Source organism: Pleurodeles waltl, chromosome 1_1 (genome assembly GCF_031143425.1).
Source record: "Pleurodeles waltl isolate 20211129_DDA chromosome 1_1, aPleWal1.hap1.20221129, whole genome shotgun sequence".
Taxonomy (NCBI): Eukaryota; Metazoa; Chordata; class Amphibia; order Caudata; family Salamandridae; genus Pleurodeles; species Pleurodeles waltl.
This window is the reverse complement of record NC_090436.1, coordinates 309928917-309953680: the sequence shown is the minus strand read 5'-3', so window position 1 is coordinate 309953680 and position 24764 is coordinate 309928917. Positions and strand designations below refer to the sequence as shown.

General features: G+C 42.9%; 1 protein-coding gene across 1 annotated transcript in view; it reads left to right on the top strand.

The window, feature by feature from the left end:
- The window catches only part of ANKRD55 (ankyrin repeat domain 55), an 872819-nt gene that overhangs the window by 432468 nt on the left and 415587 nt on the right, over nucleotides 1-24764 (top strand). Inside the window, exon 7 of the mRNA XM_069222305.1 lies at nucleotides 20528-20712. Coding sequence (XP_069078406.1) covers nucleotides 20528-20712 — 185 coding nt within the window. The remainder of the gene's footprint in view (nucleotides 1-20527; nucleotides 20713-24764) is intronic.

Here is a 24764-nt window from a genome sequence, read left to right as displayed (position 1 = left end):
TGGTATAGTTGGTAGTTATGGAGGAACCAAAATTCCAGAATACTCAATGGAACTTGAAGATAGTTTGTTTTCAATGACAGAAGGCTTGGAGGGCTCAGATACTTCTGGTCTATAGCTTGCAGAGCTGGTGATAAATTATTGCCATCAGATAGCAGCTCCACTGATAAGATTACCACTACAGTGAAAAGACTAATCAGTGTGATGGGGGAAAACAGTCAGATCAGGCGAAGGTGACAGGTAATCAGGGCAGGAAGCCAGTAAGTTTGGCACTCAAATGGGATTAGTCTACCACTTGACAGACATATCCTGAGATATATTCAGAACCCTGTCAAAACTCCCCTGCAGAAGCTGAAGAATCCTCACTATAACTAATTTATGATTTAATTAAACACCATCAGGAGGAAACTAGGGCAGACGGGCATAAAGATAGAATGGCTACAGAGAAGTTCCAAGCTGCAGTTAGTAAAATTTCTAAATTTCTATGCAGACAGGGGAGAGAATTGCTGCTGTCGAAGACCATACTGAAAAGCTAGACACAGACATGGCAAATATGAAGGGTCAAACAGAATCGTATTCTACTCAGTTATCTGACATTCAGTGGAAATTAGAAGACTATGAAAATAGACAGAGATGTCCTAATCTTCAGGTGTTGGGCCTGGAAGAAGGCGTTGAGGGCAAGGATGCAAGGGCCTTCTTAGTTAAATTATTCAAGGGCAAGGGTTCTCCGAACTCTCCTCCTGGAACTGGGAGCATGAAGTATAGAGGGCTCATTGATTCTCTCTCATGCAAATTCAGAAGCAAGGACAAGGTCAAGGTCCAGATGGAAGTTCGATTAAACCCAGGGCTATTATTGTCTATTTTGATAATTACTTGCTAAGCTCAGCTTGACTCCAGGCTAATTTATGAAGAACAATCTTTTTTTGTCAGACCTTACTTTTGCCACATTACCATGGAGATGGAAGTTGAGACAATTGATTAAGTCCTTTCAGGAAAAAGGAGTGGAGGCTTATCTTTTGAACCCAGCTTGGCTTAAGATTGTTGTTGATAATAACACGTGGGTGTTCACCTCAGAGATAAAGGCGAAAGAGAATTTTGATGAGATACCTGAGTGTAGGGCAGATGCTTCCGGCCAGTGAGGAGGGATAGTGGTAGTATCCACTATCATTTTCTCTCTGGCTGTCTGCCTCTTATTTGGCTTTGTATTTCTTTTATTTTTTTGGTTTAAATATGCAGCTCTCAAACTGGGTTCAATTAGGAAAATGTGCTAATTAATATTTTGGTGGAAGAGAGGATGCCCAGAATGGGCTTCACCATTCAGACATTCGGTCTGCTTGCTTCTAGCGACTGGTTTTAAGTGGGAGGCAGGGAGGGAGGCTTAGGGGTTGAGGTTACGGGGGGTGAAGGATGAGGAGGCTGTTGGGTTTGCAGGGTGTAGGAGAGGAAAAATACAAGAGGAGTATTGTCTGGCAGATACGTGTGGGAGATTTGAACTGTGTAGCTGTATGGGGAAGTTTTTTCTTCATAATTTGTGTTAATTGGGATAGAATGCTGTCAGCTCCGATTAACGTATTTAGGAAAGTGGATGCAGCAGGTAAAAGGTATCTTACTTGATTATCATGGCTAAATTTCAAGTGGCGTCAGTCAATGTATGTGACCTGAATGATTATAGGAAAAGAAGAAAGGTAGCAGAGATGTTGAAGGTGTTGTCAGCAGATATAATTTATATGCAGGAGACTCATATAGATGGTGCACGGAAAACTCTGCTGGAATTTCCTGGTTATACTTTAGCTGCCTATATAACTCAATTATGAGCCGGCGGCAGTGCTACCACACCTTTTCCACTGGGTTGATGGGCGGGAACAGCCCAGTGAGAAAGTTGTAAATGAGCCGGTTGGGAGACCGCCACCTCCATGGTGGGTTCATCAGCATGGGTCTGGCGGTTGGGTTTTCCGACCGCCAAACTTGTAATCAGGCCCTAAATGCTGAATCATAGGTAAGTAGATGTCTGGCAGAAGTTGAAGGCTTTAGATCCTGGGTACACTTTTTTTCAGTGCCACATAATACCTCTGCTAGGATTAGTAATGAGGTTACAATTGAAAACTTTCCACGGGTCGTTTCAGGTCACAACCCGTTGGTTATCAGAATTTTTGCTTTGTAGGGGTGGTTGCTCTGGCCCGAAAGAAGACCTTTGAAAGAGGGCTTCTTTCAAATTTGAAGTATGTTGAGTGGATGAGTTGTTGGATTCCTGAATTTGTGGAGAATAATATAAACACGGCTCATATTAGGGTGGTATGGGATGCATTAAAGGCAGGAATAAGAGACCCTTAATTTTAGCCTTAATTTATAAAGGACCTTGTTAAACTTTATTAGGCATAAGTATAGAGAGCTGGCTGAGTTGGAATCCCAGCTTGTTTTGGCGATTACAAGGGGGGCAACAACACAGCAAATCCAGCACACGATGCTGCTAGTTAAAGCAATTAACAAGACAGCAGCAGGTAAGGCTGCAGAGAAATATCTTGCTTATAAACAGGAAAGTTATGAATATAGCAAACCTTGGGGCCATCTGTTGGCTTTAATAACTAGACAGTGGGCTGTGCAGGGAGAGACATTGGAGATTAGGGACAGTAGGGGACAAATTGTTGCCGCCAGTATTAATATACAGGGAGTATTTCAAGACTATTACGAGTAGTTGTAGTTATACAGGGCAGAGGAGTGTGTTAATCAAGAAATTCAAGAACAAAAAATTGGGCAATATTCAGCTTCAGTCCTAAGAGCAAGATTAAACGACGAAGAATGCAAAATTTGGGATGCTCCTGTTAATTTTGGAAGCATTGACGGCATTGCCACCAGGTAAGGCGGTGGCGGTGGGTGAGGATGGTATACCTTTTAAATTTAATAAGGTTTTTTACCCTGTGTTGGAGTCTATCCTGGTCAACTTATTCTTAGAGGCGCAAAGACGGGGCTCTACTCCAGAGTCATGGGCACAATCTAATATTGTGGTATTTAGAAAGAAAGGGAGGCTCCCTCCCGTACCAAGTTCATACAGACCCATAACGCTCCTTAACAGTCATTTTAAATTTATACTAAGATGTTATCAATAAGGTTGAGTAAAGTGATAACTAAATTGGTTTCTCCCAGGCAGCATGGATTCTGTCCTGGGAGGGGGACTACAGATCGTATTCAGTGGGTCATCGTACTATTTGACAGAGCACGAGTTACTGATGACCCCAAGGCCCTGTCATATTAGATGCTGAAAAATCTTTTGACAGGGTGTCTTGGGGTTATCTTTGGACTGTATTGAGGGATAACAATATTGGCCCAGGATTTATAAGAGCTATAAGCTCCACTTATAATAGTCCGACAGCTAGACTTCAAATCCTGGGTGGGCACTCTGATATAATTTGGGTGGCAAGAGGTACAAGACAGGGGTGACCTTGCACCCCCTTTCTGATTGCTTTGTACATAGACCCTTTGATTAGGCAAATTGAGGCTAACACACTAGTTAAGCCTATGAGCGCCCATGGATATCACACTAAGATATTCGCCTATGAGGATGATAAAGCTATAGTAACTCAGGACCCAAAAAGAGCTCTAGTTGAGCTGACAGAGGAGGCAGTGGAGTTAGGGGTACTCTCAGGTATAAGTTAAATCACGATAAAACTCAGCTAGTGGTTAATAGTAAGATTCAGATGGTGAATGATTGCAGATAACTATGAGTTCTGATTTAGACCGAGTGATCGAGGAGAATATGGCCCCAGTAATTGAAAAAAATGGAAAGGATTTTAGGAGCCTAGACAACCTTCGTTTGTCTATTTTGGGCATATGTAACGTGATTCAAATGCTTCTCCTTCCTAAGGTGCTGTGTTTCATTAGGTTAGTACTGCTCTTATTTGAAAGTAAATGGTTTAAGGCATTGGAGGGGTTGTCCGGTAGTTTTATTTTCTGAAGTATTTGATGCTCCCAGGGGGAGAGGGTGTTGGGGTATCCCTAATTTCATATATTGTCAGTGGGCAGCAGCCTTACAGATTATGATCCAACGCATTATGGTTAAACTGAGGGGTGAGTTATGGACTGGGGGAGTTTCAATGGGGGTATGAGGTTCTGTTTGGAGATAACTCGAGAGGCTATCTCCTAAGATATATTTAAATCAGTTTTTATAACACCAAATTTAAAACTATATTAGGGGCATGAAAAATCCGGAGCACTTTTAGACGCAGGATTGGGACAAGATAGTTGATTTATTATACCGCTTTGGAACTCTGCGTTATTGCCTTCACTTTTTGCTGAGGAAAATAGCCTTAGACGAGAACTTAGCGGACTCTGGAAGATGGCCGACCTTTTCAGCAGAGGCCACATCATATCCTGAGTGATATGTGATGTATGGATTGTATCTAACGCTAATCCTAATAATTGTTGGGGGTGTTCGGTGTTGGAATATGTTGTGCTCCTCTTGTAAAATAAACATTAAAAAAATAAATAAACATAAATTTTGAAATAGATTAGTCTGGGAAGGTATAAATGAGGTGAGCATTGCTGGTTCTTAATTTTAAAGTGTAGGCTAGGTAAAACCTTGATTAGGGGCATCTGTGTATGAATCAGTCCCAAATTCCAGCATTAAGCAATTGAATATGCTACTTAACATTTTCTGACAAATTGTGCATCAAAGATCTAGCATTACAGTTTTTTGGAAGGAAAGGACATGGCTTTATGTTTGCAGGGGAAGGAAATCTAGTCGAACATTTTAATAGCTACTGCATTATAGGTGTTTGGTTTTCCTTGATCTTTCAGTTGAAAGAAGATACATAAAACTACTGCCATCATAACAGTGTAGTGTTGGTAAAGGTCTAGTGTCCACTATGATGGTTATAGACAAGAACGAAAAATGATGGGTGAAGTGATTGAATTAATGTGAATCACCGGTAATTGCCCTAGGTCTCATTCTAGTCCAATGCTTTTTTGCTCTACTGTACTACTACAGAAAGGCACCAACTATATTAAAACAAGCATTAACAAAGCCAATAGGTCTCGCCATTGATTGGCATTACCTGACCCAGTGCTTTTTACTAATGATGTTCTACTCCAGTAAAAGAAAGAAATGCTTGTTTGTCGATGCTGAAAATCAATGGCAAAAAAGCTATTATAGTGCACACTTGTGTATTGTGTCATGCTTCTACAGCTACCTCATTGTCGTCTGCACCTTAAATAGCTGATCTATTGTTGCTGATGTCATTTTATACGATGTCACAGAGGAGTAGTTTATGAATAATTAAAGCCTAATGTACGAACTTGTTAAGCTGGAAATGTCAACAGCTATCTGAAAAGGTGGATTGCAATGAATTAAAAGTGGTCTTTGGGTAATTTACAGACACATATTCATGTCCCTGGATTCACAACAATATTTATTGGAGATGAGGATATTGTCTGCTGTCAAAAGGGGCATTTATGACGCTCCGCCTTAATTTGTTAAATTTGTTAAATAGCATTGGACCTTGATTGTGAACAAAACCAACATTTTTGCAGCCTAAGGGGTTTTGGTGTAGAAGTTAACCCATCACAACAGCGATGTAGTACGCACTCTGCCAATCTCACTGTCTGCCAGCCCAACTTGAAGATGGGTGGACTTTATTGATTAAATAGCTCTGGGTTGTTCTTATGGAATTCCTGTAGGAGGCTGGCCTGGCTTGTAGTGGTTACCAGTGATACTTACACCTTATACCAGGTCCAGAGTGTAGTAGTGTTCTGGCAGCTTAGGCCAATAGAGGTAGCTATAGCAGAGCAGCAAAGGCTGAAGTAGGAGACATGCAAAGCTCATGCAATACCACTTATACCATATAGGTACTATATCATAAGAAGGACAATACTCATAGTTACTCAAATTAAAGGTACTTTATTTTAGTGACAATGTGCCAAAAATATCTCAGAGGATATACTCCCTTAGGAGGTAAGTAACATACACAAAATATACACAACTAACCAAATCAGGTAGGTAAAACAGTCAGAAAGTAGTGCAAACACTGTAAAACACAATAGGATGCAATAGGCCTAGGGGCAACACAAACCATATACTAAGAAGGTGGAATGCGAATCACAAATGTACCCGTAGGCAAGTGTAGTGTGTAGAGGGTCACTGGAAGTGTGAGAAATCACTAAGGGTGTAAGGGAGACCCCAGCCCAGGACCCAGGAAAGCAGGAGTAAAGTACTACTATTTCCCCCAAAACACACTAAAGTCGTGATAAAGGATTTTGCAAGGATCACAACAGACTGCAAAGCACTGAAGACGGCTTCCTGGACCTGAAGACCTATAAAGGAAGGGGACCAAGTCCAAGAGTCTGTAAAGTGTCCGGGGGGGGGCAGAAGCCCACTAAACCCCAGAAGAAGGTGCAAAATGGCTGCCTCTGGTTGGAAGAAGATGCTGGTTTTGCACCAACGGAAGGAGGTAGGAGGTTCTGCTTTGTGGAGAAGATGTCCCACGGCGTGCTGGAGGATTCAGCGTTGTTCCCTTGGCAAAATACCGCAAACAAGCCTTGCTACCTGCAAGAATCACAGTTGAAGAAAAAGGGTGCTGCCCGGGCCCAGGAAGGACCAGTATGTCGCCACTCAGGTGAGGGGACAGAGGGGGCCCTCAGCAACGAAGTGAGCCCAAGAGAAAGGAGGGAAGCACCCGCAGAAGTCCTTGAACACGGGTTCAAGAAGACTGAACACGGCGGTTATCTCAACACTGCAAAGAGAGGTCCCACGACACCAGAGGTCAGCTCAAGGAGCTGAGCATTGCAGGACAGAGTGCTGCGAACCTAGGCTCAGCTGTGCATGCAGGATTTCTTGGAAATGTGCACTGAAGCCCTTGTAGCTGCAGATCACATGGTGCACAGGATTACTGTCTGGGGAGGGGAGGCAAGGACTTACCTCCTCCAAATTCGGACAGTTGGACCACTGGACAGTCTGGGTCACTTGGGTCCAGGGGCCACGCTCGTCAGGATGAGAGGGGACCGAGAGTACAGGTGAAGCTGAAGTTTGGTGCCTGCTGGAGCAGCTGGAAGATTCAGTCGACCCACTGGAGATTTCTTTGTGGCTTCCAGTGCAGGGTGAAAACAGGCAGCCCCCAGAGCATGGACCACTAGGAAACAGTCGAGAAAGCTGGCAGGATTGGCGCTACAATGTCGCTGGTAGTCTTCTGCCACTTTGTTGCAGTTTTGCAGGTGTCCTGGAGCAGTCAGTGGTCGATTCTTGGCAGAATTCAAAGAGAGAAGTGCAAAGGAGCCCTGATGGATTCTTGCAAGTCGTAATCTGAAGGGAAGCCCACAGGAGAGACCCTAAATAGCCCTCAGAGGAGGATTGGCTACCTAGTCAGGTATGCACCTATCAGGAGGGGTCTCTGATGTCAGCTGCTGGCACTGGCCACTCAGAGGTCTCCAGAGTACCCCCCTACCTCTGAAAACAAGATGGCAGAGGTCTGAGACACAGTGGAGGAGCTCTGGGCACCACCCCTGGGGTGATGATGGACAGGGGAGTGGTCACTCCCCTTTCCTTTTTCCAGTTTCACACCAGAGCAGGGACTGGGGGTTACCGAAATCGGTGAAGACTGGCTTATGCAAGGAGGGCACCATCTGTGCCCTTCAAAGCATTTCCAGAGGCTGGGAGAGGCTACCCCTCCCCAGCCTTTAACACCTATTTCCAAAGGGAGAGGGTGTAACACCCTGCTCTCAGAGAAAATGCTTTGTTCTGCCTTCCTGGGACTAGGCTGCCCAGACCCCAGGAGGGTAGAACCCTGTCTGTGGGGTGGCAGCAACTGTAGCTGCAGAGAAAACCCCAGAGAGCTGGTTTGGCAGTACTGGGGGTCCATAGTGGAGCCCCAAGGATGCATGGAATTGGCTCCCCAATACCAGATTTGGAATGGGGGGACAATTCCATGATCTTAGACATGTTACATGGCCATATTCGGAGTTACCATTGTGAAGCTACACATAGGTATTGACCTATATCTAGTGCACATGTGTAATGGTGTCCCCGCACTCACAAAGTCTGGGGAAATGGCCCTGAACTATGTGGGGGCACCTTTGCTAGTGCAAGGGTGCCCTCACACTTAGTAACTTTGCACCTAACCTTCAGTAAGTGAAGGTTAGACATATAGGTGACTTATAAGTTACTTAACTGCAATGAAAATGGCTGTGAAATAACGTGTGCGTTATTTCACGCAGGCTACAATGGCAGCTCTGTGAAAGCGTTTGTCTGAGCTCCCTATGGGTGCCAAAAGAAATGCTGCAGCCCATATGGATCTCCTGGAGCCCCAATGCCCTGGGTACCTAGGTACCATATACTAGGGACTTATAAAGGGGGTTCCAGTATGCCAATTGAAATTGGTAAATGTAGTCACTAGCCTATAGTGGCAAATTTAAAGGCAGAGAACTGAGCACTGAGGTTCTGATTAGCAGAGCCTCATTGACACAGTTAGGCACTACACAGGCATACACATTTAGGCCACAAACTATGAGCACTGGGGTCCTGGCTAGCAGGATCCCAGTGAGACAGGCAAAAACATACTGACATACATGTCTTTGCCTCTTCAATCATGGACTCTTGTTTGTCTACATCTAGCTCTAGGGCAAGAGCATTTGTGGTATGGCTAGGCTAGTGGCTCATTCCTCCACTTCCAGATAGCATATTTGAACAGTTATAGATAAAAAAAGGTGCTTCTCCTCTGTACTGGTGCCTGGAATGCCTTAGAGTCTGAACTTCGACGCTGCCCGGGGACTAATATGCTGCCAGTGGAGCTATTCCTAATGTAGCAGAATTGTCTCTCCCTCTTCAGTCCTTGTCACCCTGCTCCTGCTCTTTTCTGCTTTTGGAGGCCTACAGAAAAGTACACTCTAACCTGCTTATTGAAGCTGTCTCCAATCACTGCTTACCCTAGGCTAGTGCCTTTGCTAACCAGTGTGAGGGCCTAATATTCTCCAGCTTGGCTGAAGGGGGCGATATCACCCTTCTCATCCACATTTGCTTCTACAGTCTACCATTCAACTCTAGCCTGGTGTTCCCCAATGAGTCAGCATAAGCCTGATTACTGTTCCTTTTGTGTGCTGCTCCAGTGCCTGGTGAGTCCTCTCCTCCACTTCAGAGATATGCTCATATCTTAGGCCTGCAATCTTTTATCCATATACTTCAGTCACAAGCTTCATCAGCCGGGGGAACATCACTCCCTCCTTAGTGGCTGTACGTTTGGGCAACTACATCAGTATCTTATCTCGCTTCTTCCTGCCATCTGGGGAAAGAGATAGTGTGTAGGTTGCCTCTGCCATTTTATCTAACCAGTTCCTCAATAACCATGTATTAATACAGCAACAAAATGAGATATAGTTTTTCTGAGCATGGAGAGGGAGCACCATTGCTTTCTACTACTTAAGAGCAAGATAGGAATTAACTGTGCACCAAGGATAACATCGCACACTTTAGGGTCTGAAAGAAGAACCAGGAATAAAAACTGAATAAGTTGGGAAGGGAAATCCTTTTTGAAGTGACACCAAAGGAAAATAGGCCCCTTACCCTGAAAGGCATGAAACATAAAAAGTGTAATTTTAGCGATGGGGAAACCCCGGATCCTGACATTCCCTTATATTGCCTGTGAAGTTCAAAAGACTCAATGGTGTATGTTTGCAATCATAACTCCATGGGTTTGGGTCCATTTCCCCACATCATAGAAATAATAAATACAGACGACTACACAACACCACACAAATGTTATAAAAGAAAGAACAACTGTCTGGAACATGGGTATGGGTTACTGTATGATCATTGATTCCTCAGTTCATTAAGTTTGTATTTAAATCACAAAAACTTAAATTTTATAGAACGTACGTTTATTGATTGAGATTTCTTTGTTCAGCCCCTTTTTTACAGACGAGAGATGCCAGGGGATGTGGGATAGTTCAAAAGCCAACATGTGTTTCACCTCACATTGGCTCACCAGCATGGAGCTTTTTCAAATATTTTTAAATATGTTATAAAACAGGCTATTTCAAAGAGATCAGCTTACATTGCTTTAGCAGGAGATAGCACACTGGTGAGGCACTGCACATGTATAGATAACACCACAATAAAAAGGAGAATAATTGAAACACACGTGCCTAGATATCCAATTTATTTATTTGTTCAGTATAGGGATTCCTTTAGTCAGGAATTGACTTCATTATATTTCTGCATGACCCAAAGGTGGTGGGCAAGCAGTTCTTGTAAAGAATAAGACAAAGATGCAGGAAATCTGTCTTTTCTGGACCCTATTTTTGCTAGACTTCAAACTCTGAGCACCGTAAACCCATGCTAAACAAGAGTACGTCCCTGTGCTCCCCCTTTAAAGATGTTTAAATTGGCTTATCCCTGATTGGCATATATAATTTGCCTATACTTACCTAGTATATGGTATAAAAATGCACCCATGGTGAAGAAGTTAAATGCCACTTGTGAACATCAGCAACTATTGTGCCATTCACATTCCTGTAGTGGGCCTGGAAAACATGGCTTCAGGCTTACCCTATGTAGCCTGACAGCAGCAATCTAAAACCCAGCTGTTGCACCTGTCAAAATAACCCCTTTAGACAGACAGGAGACCCTTATTTAAAATATTAATAGTACACCTTGTTGCCCAGAAGGTGAAGTGTCTATGGAACATGCACAAAATTAAAATAGGCGTGTTACTCTAGTGACTGGGCCCCAAAAGCTATTTTCACTGGCAGGGCATCCTAACTAATGTCAAAACATAAATGTTAACCCTTAATCTGAGACTTTTGACAGGACACGGCTACAAAAGACATTCAATTACTATTTTTCATATTTATGAAAAGTACAATGCATTGGTGAAGTTAGATTTTTAATAAATATTTATGAAATGTCACTTTTAGAAAGTTACCTTATTACTGCCTGAAGCTCCTGGAAGCTAATTTGTGTTAGCTATTCAGCAGCTGACCAGTCATTGGTGGCCCTAATGAAGTGTGAAACCTACCCCAAGAGCAGGAACAATGGCATGGGTGTGGGGAGGACTTTTTCTTTCTCTTGCTTGAAGACCAGTAGGGTGGAGCCTCGAACTTCATTAACAAGTACATACAAAATGAGGCCTAGAAAAGGCAGCCCTTTGTCCCCACAGTCATGCTGGCCCTAAACGTAGTGGGAGGGAAGCTACCACCAGAACCGGTTTTGAATGACTAGAGAGGAGGGGATTGTTCATTTCCCTAGCCACACCTCTAGTTTGGCACACAGGCTCTGCAGCAGGAATTTCTGGAGTAAGGTCCACTGTGGGATTGTTTTCTCTAGGACAAACATGATCTTCTGCAAAGGTGGGTAGGGTTGACCCTGAGAATTTTTACTCATTGGTTAGGCAGGAGCCAGGAGTCACCCCTACCCCTACCCACTAGTTGGTGACACCCATAAATGTGGTAGCCTCATCTGAAATGTTTCTTGACCTGTGAAAAATCAGAGGACTGTCCCTGCTATCTTTGACTTGAGAGGTGCCTTAAGGACAGGACCTGTACCCTCTTGTACTCAGGACAAAAAAGTGAAGTGACCAGTCGATTGGTATTAACTGGACCTAGACTGGACCTTGCTGACGACCTCTGTTTGAGTGTGTCCTTGCCCCTAATACAGCTGTCCCTAAGCTCCAGTCTCCCTCTCCCCTAATTAGATAGATGCTTTTTATGGACAACAATGATCACTATTATACTTCCTAGTGGCCGCGCTGCCTATTATTGGCAGCCTCAGGTGAAACGCTTACTAAACAGAGTTGAGAAAGCATGTTACATAGGGGAACTACTCCCTCATATTGTGGTTCTTTAAATGCTGGCAAATTCTCTTGTTTTTTAACTGTTTTTACTTTCCTGATGGGTGTTGTAGTGCGATTGTGTGACACTCATATCTGTTCTTTGATGATATCTTTTTCTACACAACAAACAGTGTGTTATATGGACTAGACCTATGGTCCATGCGATCCCATGAATCCCGATCTCAATTTGGGGAGGGTAAGCACAATTTGTTTGTTTTATTTTTAGTTTTATTGGCATGGGTGTGTTACTTCAATCACTATCACCGTGTGCCACACAGCTTTATGTACATTTGGTTAAATGTAATTAAATCTACATTTACTTGAGCATTAATCTATGTTGTGATATCTCTCATACATTTCCAGGGTGACGAATAGGAACGATTCACTGGGTCATAATGGACTCGTGTAAGTGACTGACGATACTAAACCCTTTTTTTGACTGTCAGTTGTTATAGGCAAGAGCCAATTGATTTTGTATATGGAGAAGCATCATTTTTTCACTAGGTCCTGAAGAAGCGTCATTGGATCCTTTTGGACCACACAGACGCGAAACATGTCGACCCTATCTTGAGGTGGGTCTAGCAGTTTCTTGACCACCTTGTTATGTGCGATACAGTTAGAGAGTGGTCGAACATTATATCAATTTCACTCTCCTGATTATTGTTTTAACCTTGGCCTGGACCACGCATGAATAAAGATAATTCTTAGTGAGATTCTTTGAGCCAATTTTATCTCTTCCTTTTTGCACTCTCCTTTTTCCCCTCTCTCCCTACTCACTTGCGGGAAAGTGTGGCATCATCAAAAAGAACTCCGGCAAAGAGCCCCCCTATGGGTGGTGCCCGTCAGACATTGCACCGCCGGTCTGACGAGGAGCTTGTCCGATGATGAAGCATGACACCCACGTGGGTGTGTGAGGACTCTTGCTCCTAGTAAATAGGACCCCCTAGTACTCACCCTGTTCTGTTATTTTCTTGCTCTTCAGGAACAGTGTATTGCATTATTAGGTATGGTTACTGGAGGGTATACGCTGGACCTTTAATCCTCCAAATCCCCTGATTTTTTGATGTGTTTAGCACAGCAGTTTTGCTGCGGGATTATATATTAGTCTGCCTTCAGACCACCCCGATATGGATAATTTCCAGGGGCTTAGCTTTGACGATGACATCGTCTCAGCAATTCTACAGACTCCATCCATTCTGGTAAATGATGGTGCTGGACCGTCGGGCCCCACCAAAGCAGAATGGGACAAACTATCCGCACTGAAGCGAGATCTGGTTAAAACGGTCCTTCATGGGACAATTATGACGGAATATTTGAGAGCCAACATAGCCCCCAACGGACTACTTGTGTCAAACATGCCGAGGATTTTCCTACAAGACTTGGTCTTTAGGAGGGACTGGGCTCAAATTGCCTGGAAATGCACCCGTGATTGGTTGGTACTGATTATCAATACCTCCAAACGGATAGCAGAATCCATGGCCTTACAGATTACCTTCATGGAAAACACACTGAAAACTACAGTTTCCATTACAGCATTCAAGAGCCGATTAGCGGAGATTAACTCTGACCTGAATGAGTCAAAAGAATTTTTAACTCAACAAAAAATTACCAAACTACAAAAAGATATCACCAGATTTAGTCGAGAAAAAGTCTATCCCTATACCAAGGAAGACTACTCAGCCGATACACAATCTGTTTCATCTGATGACTCTACAACGTCATTCAGGAAACCTCGCAAATATAGCCATAGCTCTTCATCAGATGGGTGGAGTACCGACGATGAGAGACCACAACCGTACTTCAACTTTCCCCAATATCACCCTAGCCAACCAATTGGGTGGCAGCAACCCTTTCCGTTCTACCAACCCCGTCCCATGCTACCATACATGCCTTTTTTAGGCAACGGCAGGGGCAGGGGAAGAGGCAGAAGATGAGGAAGAGGCAGAAGGGTCCACTGGGCACAGGAGGAGCCTCAGATGGTCACACGGAGTCAGGGCAAAAATCAACCACCAAAGATTTAGTAGTTAACCTCTCTGCAAGACCTCTCTCCCCTGTAGAATCGACGGTTCTCAATAACGGGCTGGGGTTTGTACCTACCCCCAGAGAAGATTTTTTCCGCCTGCAAAGTGAACTAGCACAATTTTTTAGGAAAATTCGACTACAGACTTTCTTCAGAGATAGACCTGTTGACACAGCACCAACAGATTCAGGCCTTAAAAAACCATCTAAATTCATGCCCCCCACAGCTGCAACCCCCTGTGAGATACTGGCATTTGAAAAGGCAGTCAATTCAGATCTTAACAAACTACGACCAAAACAAAGTTTTGTCAATATATCTAAAGTTGAGAGTGATGCTCTTAAGAGTCTGGCAGCTGATAATAATATCACCATCAAGCCAGCAGACAAGGGCGGCGCCATAGTTGTTTTGAATTCATCAGACTATAGACAAGAATGTCTTCGCCTTTTTGGTGACTCGACTTACTACACACGAATAGATCATGATCCAACGGTTAGGATACAAGCAGAGATTAGAGGAATGATCAATGAGGCTAGCAGTAACTCATGGATTTCGCAAAAAGAAGCGGAATTTCTGGATACTGTTAATCCTAGAATACCATGCTTTTATTGTCTGCCCAAAATTCACAAAGGGAAAATTCCACCCCCGGGTCGCCCGATTGTGTCTGGGATAGGATCTATCCTTGAACCTCTATCCACATTCTGTGACCATTTTTTGCAACCCCTTGTGCAGCAGTCTTCCACATATCTACGGGACACTAAAGATGTCCTCAACCTTATAGAATCCATTAATTCTGAAGGTGACGTCCATGCATTGATCACCTTGGATGTTGAAGCATTATACACCAACATTCCCCAACAAGCTACTTTGACAGTAGTAGAATCAGCCCTCCTATCGACCACACTTGACTCAATCACTCCGGTGCATTTCATTATGCATTGTGTAAATTTAGCAATGAAAGAATTTTTTTTTCAGTTCGAAGACTTGTTGTTCCACCAGATTCGAGGGACGTCGATGGGCAGTACTTTTGCTCCTAGTCTAGCATGTCTCTACATGTATGATTTCGAGAAACGATTCATACTACCCGACTCTAATCCATATTTTGGGAATATTAAATTATGGCGTCGATATATTGACGACATTTTGGTCATTTGGCAGGGTCCCATTGAGGAGGTTACAGCCTTCACAACGTGGGTCAACAATCTTGATCCATTTCTGAATTTTACCTCCTCGGTCTCCACCTCTATGATCACCTTTCTAGATCTGGTGATCAGCATCGATAAAGGCATACTAAAGACCTGCACACACCAAAAAATCACAGACCGCAATAGTTTATTACTCTACGACAGTTACCATCCAAAAGCACTTAGAGATAACTTACCTTTTGGCCAGTTCTTAGGGTTACGCCGTAATTGTAGTAATATTCACTCCTTTGACACACAAGCCACTGAATTGAAAAACAAACTATATGATCGTCACTATCCCACGAGAGTGGTTAATACCGCTTATAAGCGAGCTAAATATAGTGATAGAGATCTATTACTACAAACGGTGCCTAGGTGCTCAGAAAATAAACTAACCTGTGTCACGACTTTCACACCACTGTCTAATACAGTTAAAAAAATCATTAACAAAAGATGGGAGATTCTCTGCAGTGGGGGTGAGAATATCTCCAAACCACTGTTTGCCTTTAGAAGGACTACCAACTTGAGAGACATACTGATCCATACAAGACCCAGACCCTGGGTGATGTCTAGCAGACAAGGTACCCTGTGGGAGTTACCACCAGTTGTGGGACATTTCCCATGTGGAAATTGTAATGTGTGCTCTCTCACCAAACGAACAGATTCATTGGAGCTAGAACCAATTGGACACTGGCGGTTACTTAGACATACCAACTGCAACACCCGTAACTGTGTATATTTGATCACGTGCCCTTGTGGCTTACAATATGTAGGGATGACTACAAGAGCGGTCAAATTAAGAATCAATGAACACCGCAGTAATATTCGCTGTGGTCGTACTTCGACTAAACTCAGTATTCACTACATCGAAGTACAGCATAGTCCGGATGACATGTGGTGGGTTGTATTACAGACATGCCCACAGAGAGGAGCTGAGTCCCTTTTTGAATTAGAACAACGCTGGGTCTTTAAACTTGGGATCCACCGGAAGGGCTTAAATGATGATATCCCCTGGATTAATTTCTGCCTTTGATTAAGCAACATGGTGTGTTTCCACACATAAGAGTGGTGACGTCATGATTTGATCCCACTCTCTCCGAACAATACTTGGGTTATTTTTTTATTATTTTTTAGCTACCAGTATTATTACTAACCCTGAGTTAACCTGACCTCACATTCTCTCTAGAATTACCGTACCCATATCATACTGCATTCATGACCAGTACTACATAACTTACATGTAGGAATGTCCAGGAATGGATCAGCCAGTTCTACCTTATCACACCCCATTAATGGACAACTTTTGCAATTTGGTGTCCTACATGAGATTACTCAGATTACTTTTTCTTGCCACCTACAGTTTGACTTGCATTAGCAATAATCAAAATGTATACCTTCCATCATGGCCGCCGTGTTGTGAGCCGACATAATTAAACAAGTCCATCGTTTATTTTTATTAACGATTAGCGCATTGCTGGGGGTTTGTGTTCGTTGCTTAGCAACGCGCGATTGAGCCGGCACCACGGACTTCCGGGTTCGGCATTATTTTATCCCTCGCGGTCGCGTTTCCCATGTCTTTTCGGGAACGAGACCAAGGGTAGGTGGAAGTGCCGTCTACCAGTCTTTACCAAGTAAGTGCTTCTTATGGCAGTTGATGCCAGTATGTGATGGTCAGCTGACTCTGAAGCCGGCTTTACCGAGGTGCTGGTTCTCACACTCGGCACTACGAATAAGGTCGTGTTTACCTCCACTAGTAACGAGGCAATTTTCAATGTAAATTTGTAGTATTTGAGGTAACAAATTTATAGGAGAGACAGCTCCGGTCTCCCTCTCCTCTAATTAGATAGATGCTTTTTATGGACAACAATGATCACTATTATACTTGCTAGTGGCCGCGCTGCCTATTATTGGCAGCCTCAGGTGAAACGCTTACTAAACAGAGTTGAGAAAGCATGTTACATAGGGGAACTACTCCCTCATATTGTGGTTCTTTAAATGCTGGCAAATTCTCTTGTTTTTGAACTGTTTTTACTTTCCTGATGGGTGTTGGAGTGCGATTGTGTGACACTCATATCTGTTCTTTGATGATATCTTTTTCTACACAACAAACAGTGTGTTATAAGGACTAGACCTATGGTCCATGCGATCCCATGAAGCCCAATCTCAATTTGGGGAGGGTAAGGACAATTTGTTTGTTTTATTTTTTGTTTTATTGGCATGGGTGTGTTACTTCAATCACTATCACCGTGTGCCACACAGCTTTATGTACATTTGGTTAAATTTAATTAAATCTACATTTACTTGAGCATTAATCTATGTTGTGATATCTCTCATACATTTCCAGGGTGACGAATAGGAACGATTCACTGGGTCATAATGGACTCGTGTAAGTGACTGACGATACTAAACCCTTTTTTTGACTGTCAGTTGTTATAGGCAAGAGCCAATTGATTTTGTATATGGAGAAGCATCATTTTTTCACTAGGTCCTGAAGAAGCGTCATTGGATCCTTTTGGACCACACAGACGCGAAACATGTCGACCCTATCTTGAGGTGGGTCTAGCAGTTTCTTGACCACCTTGTTATGTGCGATACAGTTAGAGAGTGGTCGAACATTATCTCGATTTCACTCTCCTGATTATTGTTTTAACCTTGGCCTGGACCACGCATGAATAAAGATAATTCTTAGTGAGATTCTTTGAGCCAATTTTATCTCTTCCTTTTTGCACTCTCCTTTTTCCCTCTCTCCCTACTCACTTGCGGGAAAGTGTGGCATCATCAAAAAGAACTCCGGCAAAGAGCCCCCCTATGGGTGGTGCCCGTCAGACATTGCACCGCCGGTCTGACGAGGAGCTTGTCCGATGATGAAGCATGACACCCACGTGGGTGTGTGAGGACTCTTGCTCCTAGTAAATAGGACCCCCTAGTACTCACCCTGTTCTGTTCTTTTCTTGCTCTTCAGGAACAGTGTATTACATTATTAGCTATGGTTACTGGAGGGTATACACTGGGCCTTTAATCCTCCAAACCCCCTGATTTTTTGATGTCCTAAGTTGTGATAGCCATAGAAGTAACCCAGAGGAGTTGCTCCACAAACTATGCAAAAGTAGAGACTTTTTGGAGTTCTAAAACCTCCGGAAATGTCAGGGGAATCTCACGGTAAAGGTGTCTCATTTCGATTCATCTCCTTGGGTTGCTTGTGTTCCAGTTCAGGGAGCACCGGTCTTGGGTTGCTTGTGTTCTGGTTCAAGGAGGGCTTGGGCTTTCAGTTTCAGCTAGACTGTTCCTACTGGAGCAGGGTCAAGACTGATTTGCATATGGCTGCGTCCAAACCGAGGTGGCTTGGTGTGCAAAAGAACACTTGGCTGGTGTGTGACCCCGAGTAATTACTGGTGGCTGAAATCAAGCATTCCACTCATTGCAATTTTGTTTACTGCCTTCCTCGGATACAACTTCAGGCTTGCCCCGCTGGAGCATTTTTGAACGCCATATAGAAGGCTGAGGGGCTGATTTAGAGTTTAGCCCACTAAATTCAGAATTGTCCTCCAGCCGTGAAGACAACTTTAAACATTGGCATGAAATGTTGCCATGTTTTTCATGGCTGTAAGGGAGAGTGAAAACTGGCCAATAAAGTACCCACTCTAAATTGGATGACCAGTTAGGTGGCCAAACCTCCAACAACACTTACTCCATATATCTGTCGATGGAGTATGTCAGTGACGGAGATGGAGTAGCTGTGGTTGCCGACATACTTAAGGTTTGTCAGTCTGTAAATCAGGCAGGTGGACTTTCAGTTTGGCAGAGACGGTACTCCATCGCTCTTGCAACTGAGTGCCTTCTCTGCCTAACTCTAAGTCAGCCCCTCAGTCAGAAGGTAACAATTTTGACCCAGATGAACCTGCTGGGTGTATCTGACCCTCGCTCCTTTGCGATTGGAGGGAAATCACACCTATGTCCGGGCCTACCGATTGTATAGATTGTATAGACTACCAAAGTTGCTTAATGCTTTTAAGAGCTATTGTTACTTATAACTTTAAAAAATCATAGCTCTGCTTCCCCTTATTGGATTTTTGTAATTTTGGTATAGTTTTGTTTATAACATTTCGCTCTGTTGTTCTAGGTCAGTTTGGGATTTTTATTGTGTGTTTTTAATGTATTACTATTTTGGCACTGCATAAATACTTTGCACATTGCCTTAAATAAAGCCTGTCTGCTCTGTGCCAAAGCTACCAGGGAGATGAGCTCGGTTTAATTTAAAAAATTTGGGGTTCACCCAGTTAGTAGTATTTTTCCATGAGGTGGACGACTGCCCATCCCAGATAATAATCCACTTTCTTACAGATAAAATTATGGCGTAAAACACAACCACTTTTTAACTAGGCAACAAAAGAAGCTGAATGATCTTGCTCAAATTCTTAAGAAGAAATGAACATATAGAAGCAAAGTTAATGGCTTGTGGGTTAAGGAACAGCCAGTCGTTCAATAGAAAGCCTACATTACACACTATGCTTCCTCGGGTGGGGGAGGTTTGCAGTATCAGGAGGTCATGAAGTTGAGGTCCCAAGAAACTGATGATGCCATAGAATAAGTAACTCTTTGATTAGTATAAAGTTTAAAGCAGTGGTTCCCATCCTGTCGTCTGGGGACCCGTGGGAGTCCGCAAAGCCTCCTCAGGGGGTCCGTGACTGCTTAAAAAATGTAATAATAACACTTTAGGCCCCCAGTGTCATTGAGGGGGTCCCTGATTCCAATACTTATTCAGTGGGAGTCCCTGGCTTCCAGTACTGATAAAGTGTGGGTCCAAAGAAGTCAAAAGGTTGGGAACCACTGATTTAAAGTGTTGGAGACCACCCAAGATGAAATAGAAGTCATGTGCTCTTTAGAGTGAGAGATAAGCAGTCTCTTGTGAAAGAAGTTCCCCTACTGAGTACACTCCTTTAGGCACATCGGAAGCATGCCACTGTTCATTACTACTAGACTACCCAGTGAAAGATGGCGTTTGTGGCACAATTTGTAATTATTTTCCATATATTGTCTGCATAAGGAGACCCACACTGGTGTACAGCAAATCTTTGACCATTTCTCATATGCAATGGCGCATTTGAAATTGCAATTCTGTCTGCTCATAATGGAAGTTCCAGCTGAGGAAATCATAATTCAAGCGCTTTAGGAAAATATGGGACTGCTTTGCAGTTAGTTTATTCAGGGATTGGCGTTTTCATGTTTTGGAGTTCATTCGCACCTTTCTACCTTGTAAATGAGTTAGAATAAGTTTGATGAATTTTAAGTCCCTCTCCATCTGTGTCTTTAATAGGAAAATGTCTCTTCCACAAACATGGGTTATCGTCTCCATGCATACTTTATGTATTAATGATTGCTCATGTGTTCAAGCCTGTAGGACTACACTAAATGGGATGATATTGGAAATATTAGCTTTGTGCAGTATGTTACTCATGCTTTATACTCGTATTGCATAACAATTCGTGAAATATTACCTACTGTTCTTGTATCCGTTCTTCCAGAGTGGAAATAGACTGTTGTGCTCCATCATTTTAGACCATGACCAGGGTCAATCCATAATCAACTATGACGATGAGAATGGGAAGACCTGCTTGCACATTGCTGCCGCGGCGGGATACAGTGACATAATCTGTGAGCTGGCAAGAGTCCCGGAGTGCAACCTGCAGGCGCTGGATGTGGATGACAGGTAACCTTAGAACCGCTCTGGGAACTGGCGTGAAGCTCTGTGGGCTAGATAAAAACTCCTGTCTCGTAACACGCATACGTTTTCATGTGCTTGTCAATACATACTATAGCTATACACTGTTTTCATGATAACATTTTAAACCTTCTAAAATATGTTGAAAACGGATAACATTTTTGAAGTTTACTTGTTTGTCATCACTAGCTTCCTCTGATACAGCTATGCTTAAATGTGTATAAAATCATAAGCGTTCAAGTTAACTCTGCCAATCTTATACCATAACCACAAATATATATTATTTTATTGAAGCGTTAATACAAACACAACGATTAATAATATAACAATCATGTACAGTAGTACTTTCCCAGCTTGTTGGTGCTGTATGTCTAAATTTAATGCACTCTATATAGGTCACTGATTCAACGTAATACGCCTGTAGTGTCCTTTTTATCCCTCAAAGGTCAAGGGTGTGTAATTGGCATGCTCTGAAGTTCATCACACAAGTACCAAACAGTCTCGAGTAGAGCAGGCCTCACCCCACTTGTAAGTTTCATCATCGGCTCCCAGAAGCTTGTCAGCAGTCAAGGTCTGGGGTGAAGTGCTCGGATTGGGGAGCAGGCACTCAGCTGATAGTTCACCAGTGGACCGCATATGTCATTTAGGTGGGAGCGCAATGGCTACATAACCCCATAGGTTTCTGGGCCGTTATTACATGCATCATACCTTTAATAAAAATGTACTCAAACCAGTGGGACTTTGTACCAGACGATTTGCCCTTTTCCCCTTAGCCAGCAAAAAAGCCATTGCCACAAATCACCTAGTGGGCTTAGGGACCGATCTCACATCTCCCAAGAAGCCCGTTACTGCTAGTTTCACCAAGGTGTTATCCATGATAGATCCCAGCCTAGTGGAGATCTAGTCCCAAAGCGCATATGCTTTCTTAGAAGCATGATACATTTCATGAACGTATTTGAAATGTAACAGCTTATGTCTGTAAATCATGGAGGCTGGTGATTTGTGCACAGAATTGCCAGGTTGTATCATCAAGAATCATGTCCAGGTCGTTGTCCTAATTCTCTTTGGAAAATAGAGTGGTGTACTCCTGGGTCTCCCCTAGCAGTTTGTATCGTTTAGTGACCCAGTGTCATTGTTCTATTTAGTGTACTTGATGTTTCAGTGGTTTAAATTCCATGGGTTCAATTGAATATTTTGCCATTTTAGGGTATGCCCTGTGGTACAACATAAAGTACTTAAAACATTAAGGACAGTATTATGACCGCCTGCTTTGTATTGTTCTGGCGACAAGAGGAATCATTTTCTGTATAGTTGGCCCAGTTAAACAAGATCCAGTCTACCCAGGAAAGCCCGATCCCGTTTCTCCTGAATCAGAGGTAGAACTAGGTTATAATGAAGTGAAATCAGGGGTGCGTAAGTCATTGTTAACTCAGTTCTACCACTCAATGTCTGCACACCCAGCACTATGGGTATCTCCCTCCTTGTTTTCTGAATCCTATTCAACAGCGACATGCCTAAATTGTCTAACTGCAGCTGTTCCCTGGCGAGAATCTCGGGTCCTTGCCAGGGATTCCCCTAATATAAGATGGGAACATTGTACATATACTGTCCTTGTGCCACCAGGCAATATGGCTCCAGATCGGGAACCTTGAATCCACCCTGACCATATGGTCTAATGAGGGTTTCCTAGACTGTACAATACGTGCCTGTCTATTCCACCATTCCAATCAAATAAGTCATCATTTAAGCACCCAAAACACTTTTATTAAGTGGAATTTTGACGTTAGTTAACAGATAAAGGAATTTAGGCAATGTGTTTATTTTTTATAAATGAGATCATGCCAGATATGGAGAGCAGTATTGTCCATATATATGTTATGGGATAGTTTCGCAATCACTGGGCCATAGTTTTTTTTTTTTTTTTTAGATCTGTCTCATCATCTTAATAAATCGATATTGTATTATGTAATACAAATATTTAAATGTAAAATAATACAAATATTAACAAATAAAATACATCACTTTTGCACATCTTTCCCTAGCGGTTCAGAGCCTGAATGCAAAATAGTTTTCAGAGTGGCTGGCCTGGGAGCAGGTCCCAGGCCAGCACTCACTTGCTGCTGCATTGCTCTCCTGCCTTTTTGCTTAGTTTTCACTGCATTCCCCTCCCCTTCCCCAGTTTTTCTGAGTACTTTCTCCTGATTTTTGCCTGCTTTCTCCTCCCTTCCCCCCATTTTTAGCACTAAGCCTGTGAGTGCATGCGCCAACGCATGCATCTCGCTTGCGAGAGTCTGTTGTGCACAGTAAAGGGCTTGGAGCCCACCTGTTTCTGAGCATTTGTTGGCTTGTGTGGCGCTTTTCTATACAGCCTTGTAATTCGTCACTGCAGGACAAACATAATTTCCATTCCTCTGAATGGAGCAGGGACCAAGCACTGATTGGTCCAACCTAATCAGTGCCCGCCCGCTGCTCCCGACATGATTGAGGTACTATTTTCTTCTTTTTAACTTCTAGTGCCCTGCAAACAGAAGGTTTGTGACTCCCACAAAATGTGCTCAGCTGGTCAAACAAAATTGCACAGTTTTATTTTTGATAGCTTACTTTATTTTATTTTACCAAATCGTTTTTTTTCTTTGGTTTTCGCTTGTGGGCGATGTTCTCAAAAGATGACAATTAACTTGTTCTAAATATTGCAAAGCAACATTGTTTTCTCATTATGTGTTATTTCTTAACCCCTTCGCTGCCAGGCCTTTTCCCCCTCCTGTGCCAGGCCTTTTTTTGGCTATTTGGGGCAGTTTGCGCTTAGGCCCTCATAACATTTTGTCCACATAAGCTAGCCAAGCCAATTTTGCGTCCTTTTTTTCCAACATCCTAGGGATTCTAGAGGTACCCAGACTTTGTGGGTTCCCCTGAAGGAGGCCAAGAAATTTGCCAAAATACAGTGAAAATTTAGTTTTTTTCAAAAAAATGGGAAAAAGTGGCTGCAGAAAAAGGCTTGTGGTTTTTTCCCTGAAAATGGCATCAACAAAGGGTTTATGGTGCTAAAATCACCAGCTTCCCAGCTTTCAGGAACAGGCAGACTTGAATCAGAAAACTCAATTTGTCAACACAAATTTGGCATTTTACTGGGAAATACCCCATTTTTACAATTTTTTGTGCTTTCAGCCTCCTTCCAGTCAGTGACAGAAATGGGCATGAAACCAATGCTGGATCCCAGAAACCTAAACATTTCTGAAAAGTAGCCAAAAGTCTGAATTTAGCAAGGGGTCATTTGTGTAGATCCTACAAGGGTTTCCTACAGAAAATAACAACTGAAAAATAAAAATATTGAAATTGAGGTGAAAAAAACAGCAATTTTTCTCTACGTTTTACTCTAACTTTTTACTGCAATGTCAGATTTTCGAAAGCAATATACCGTTACGTCTGCTGGACTCCTCTGGTTGCGGGGATATATATGGCTTGTAGGTTCATCAAGAACTCAAGGCACCCAGAGCCAATAAATGAGCTGCACCTTGCAGTGCATTTTCATTCTATACCGGGTATACAGCAATTCATTTGCTGACAAATAAAGAGTCAAAAATAGCTATCAGGAAAACCATTGTATTTCCAAAATGGGCACAAAATAATGTGTTGAGGAGCAGTGGTTATTTGCACATCTCTGAATTCCGGGGTGACCATACTAGCATGTGAATTACAGGGCATTTCTCAAATAGATGTCTTTTTTACACACTCTCTTATATTTGGAAGGAAAAAATTTAGAGAAACACAAGAGGCAATAACACTTGTTTTTCTAATCTATGTTCCCGATAACAATTATACCTCACTTGTGTGGGTAGGCCTATCGCCCGCGACAGGAAATGCCCCAAAATGCAACGTGGACACATCACATTTTTTTAATGAAAACAGAGGTGTTTTTTGCAAAGTGCCTACCTGTAGATTTTGGCCTCTAGCTCAGCCTGCACCTAGGGAAACCTACCAAACCTATGCATTTTTGAAAACTAGAGACCTAGGGGAATCCAAGATGGGGTGACTTGTGGGGC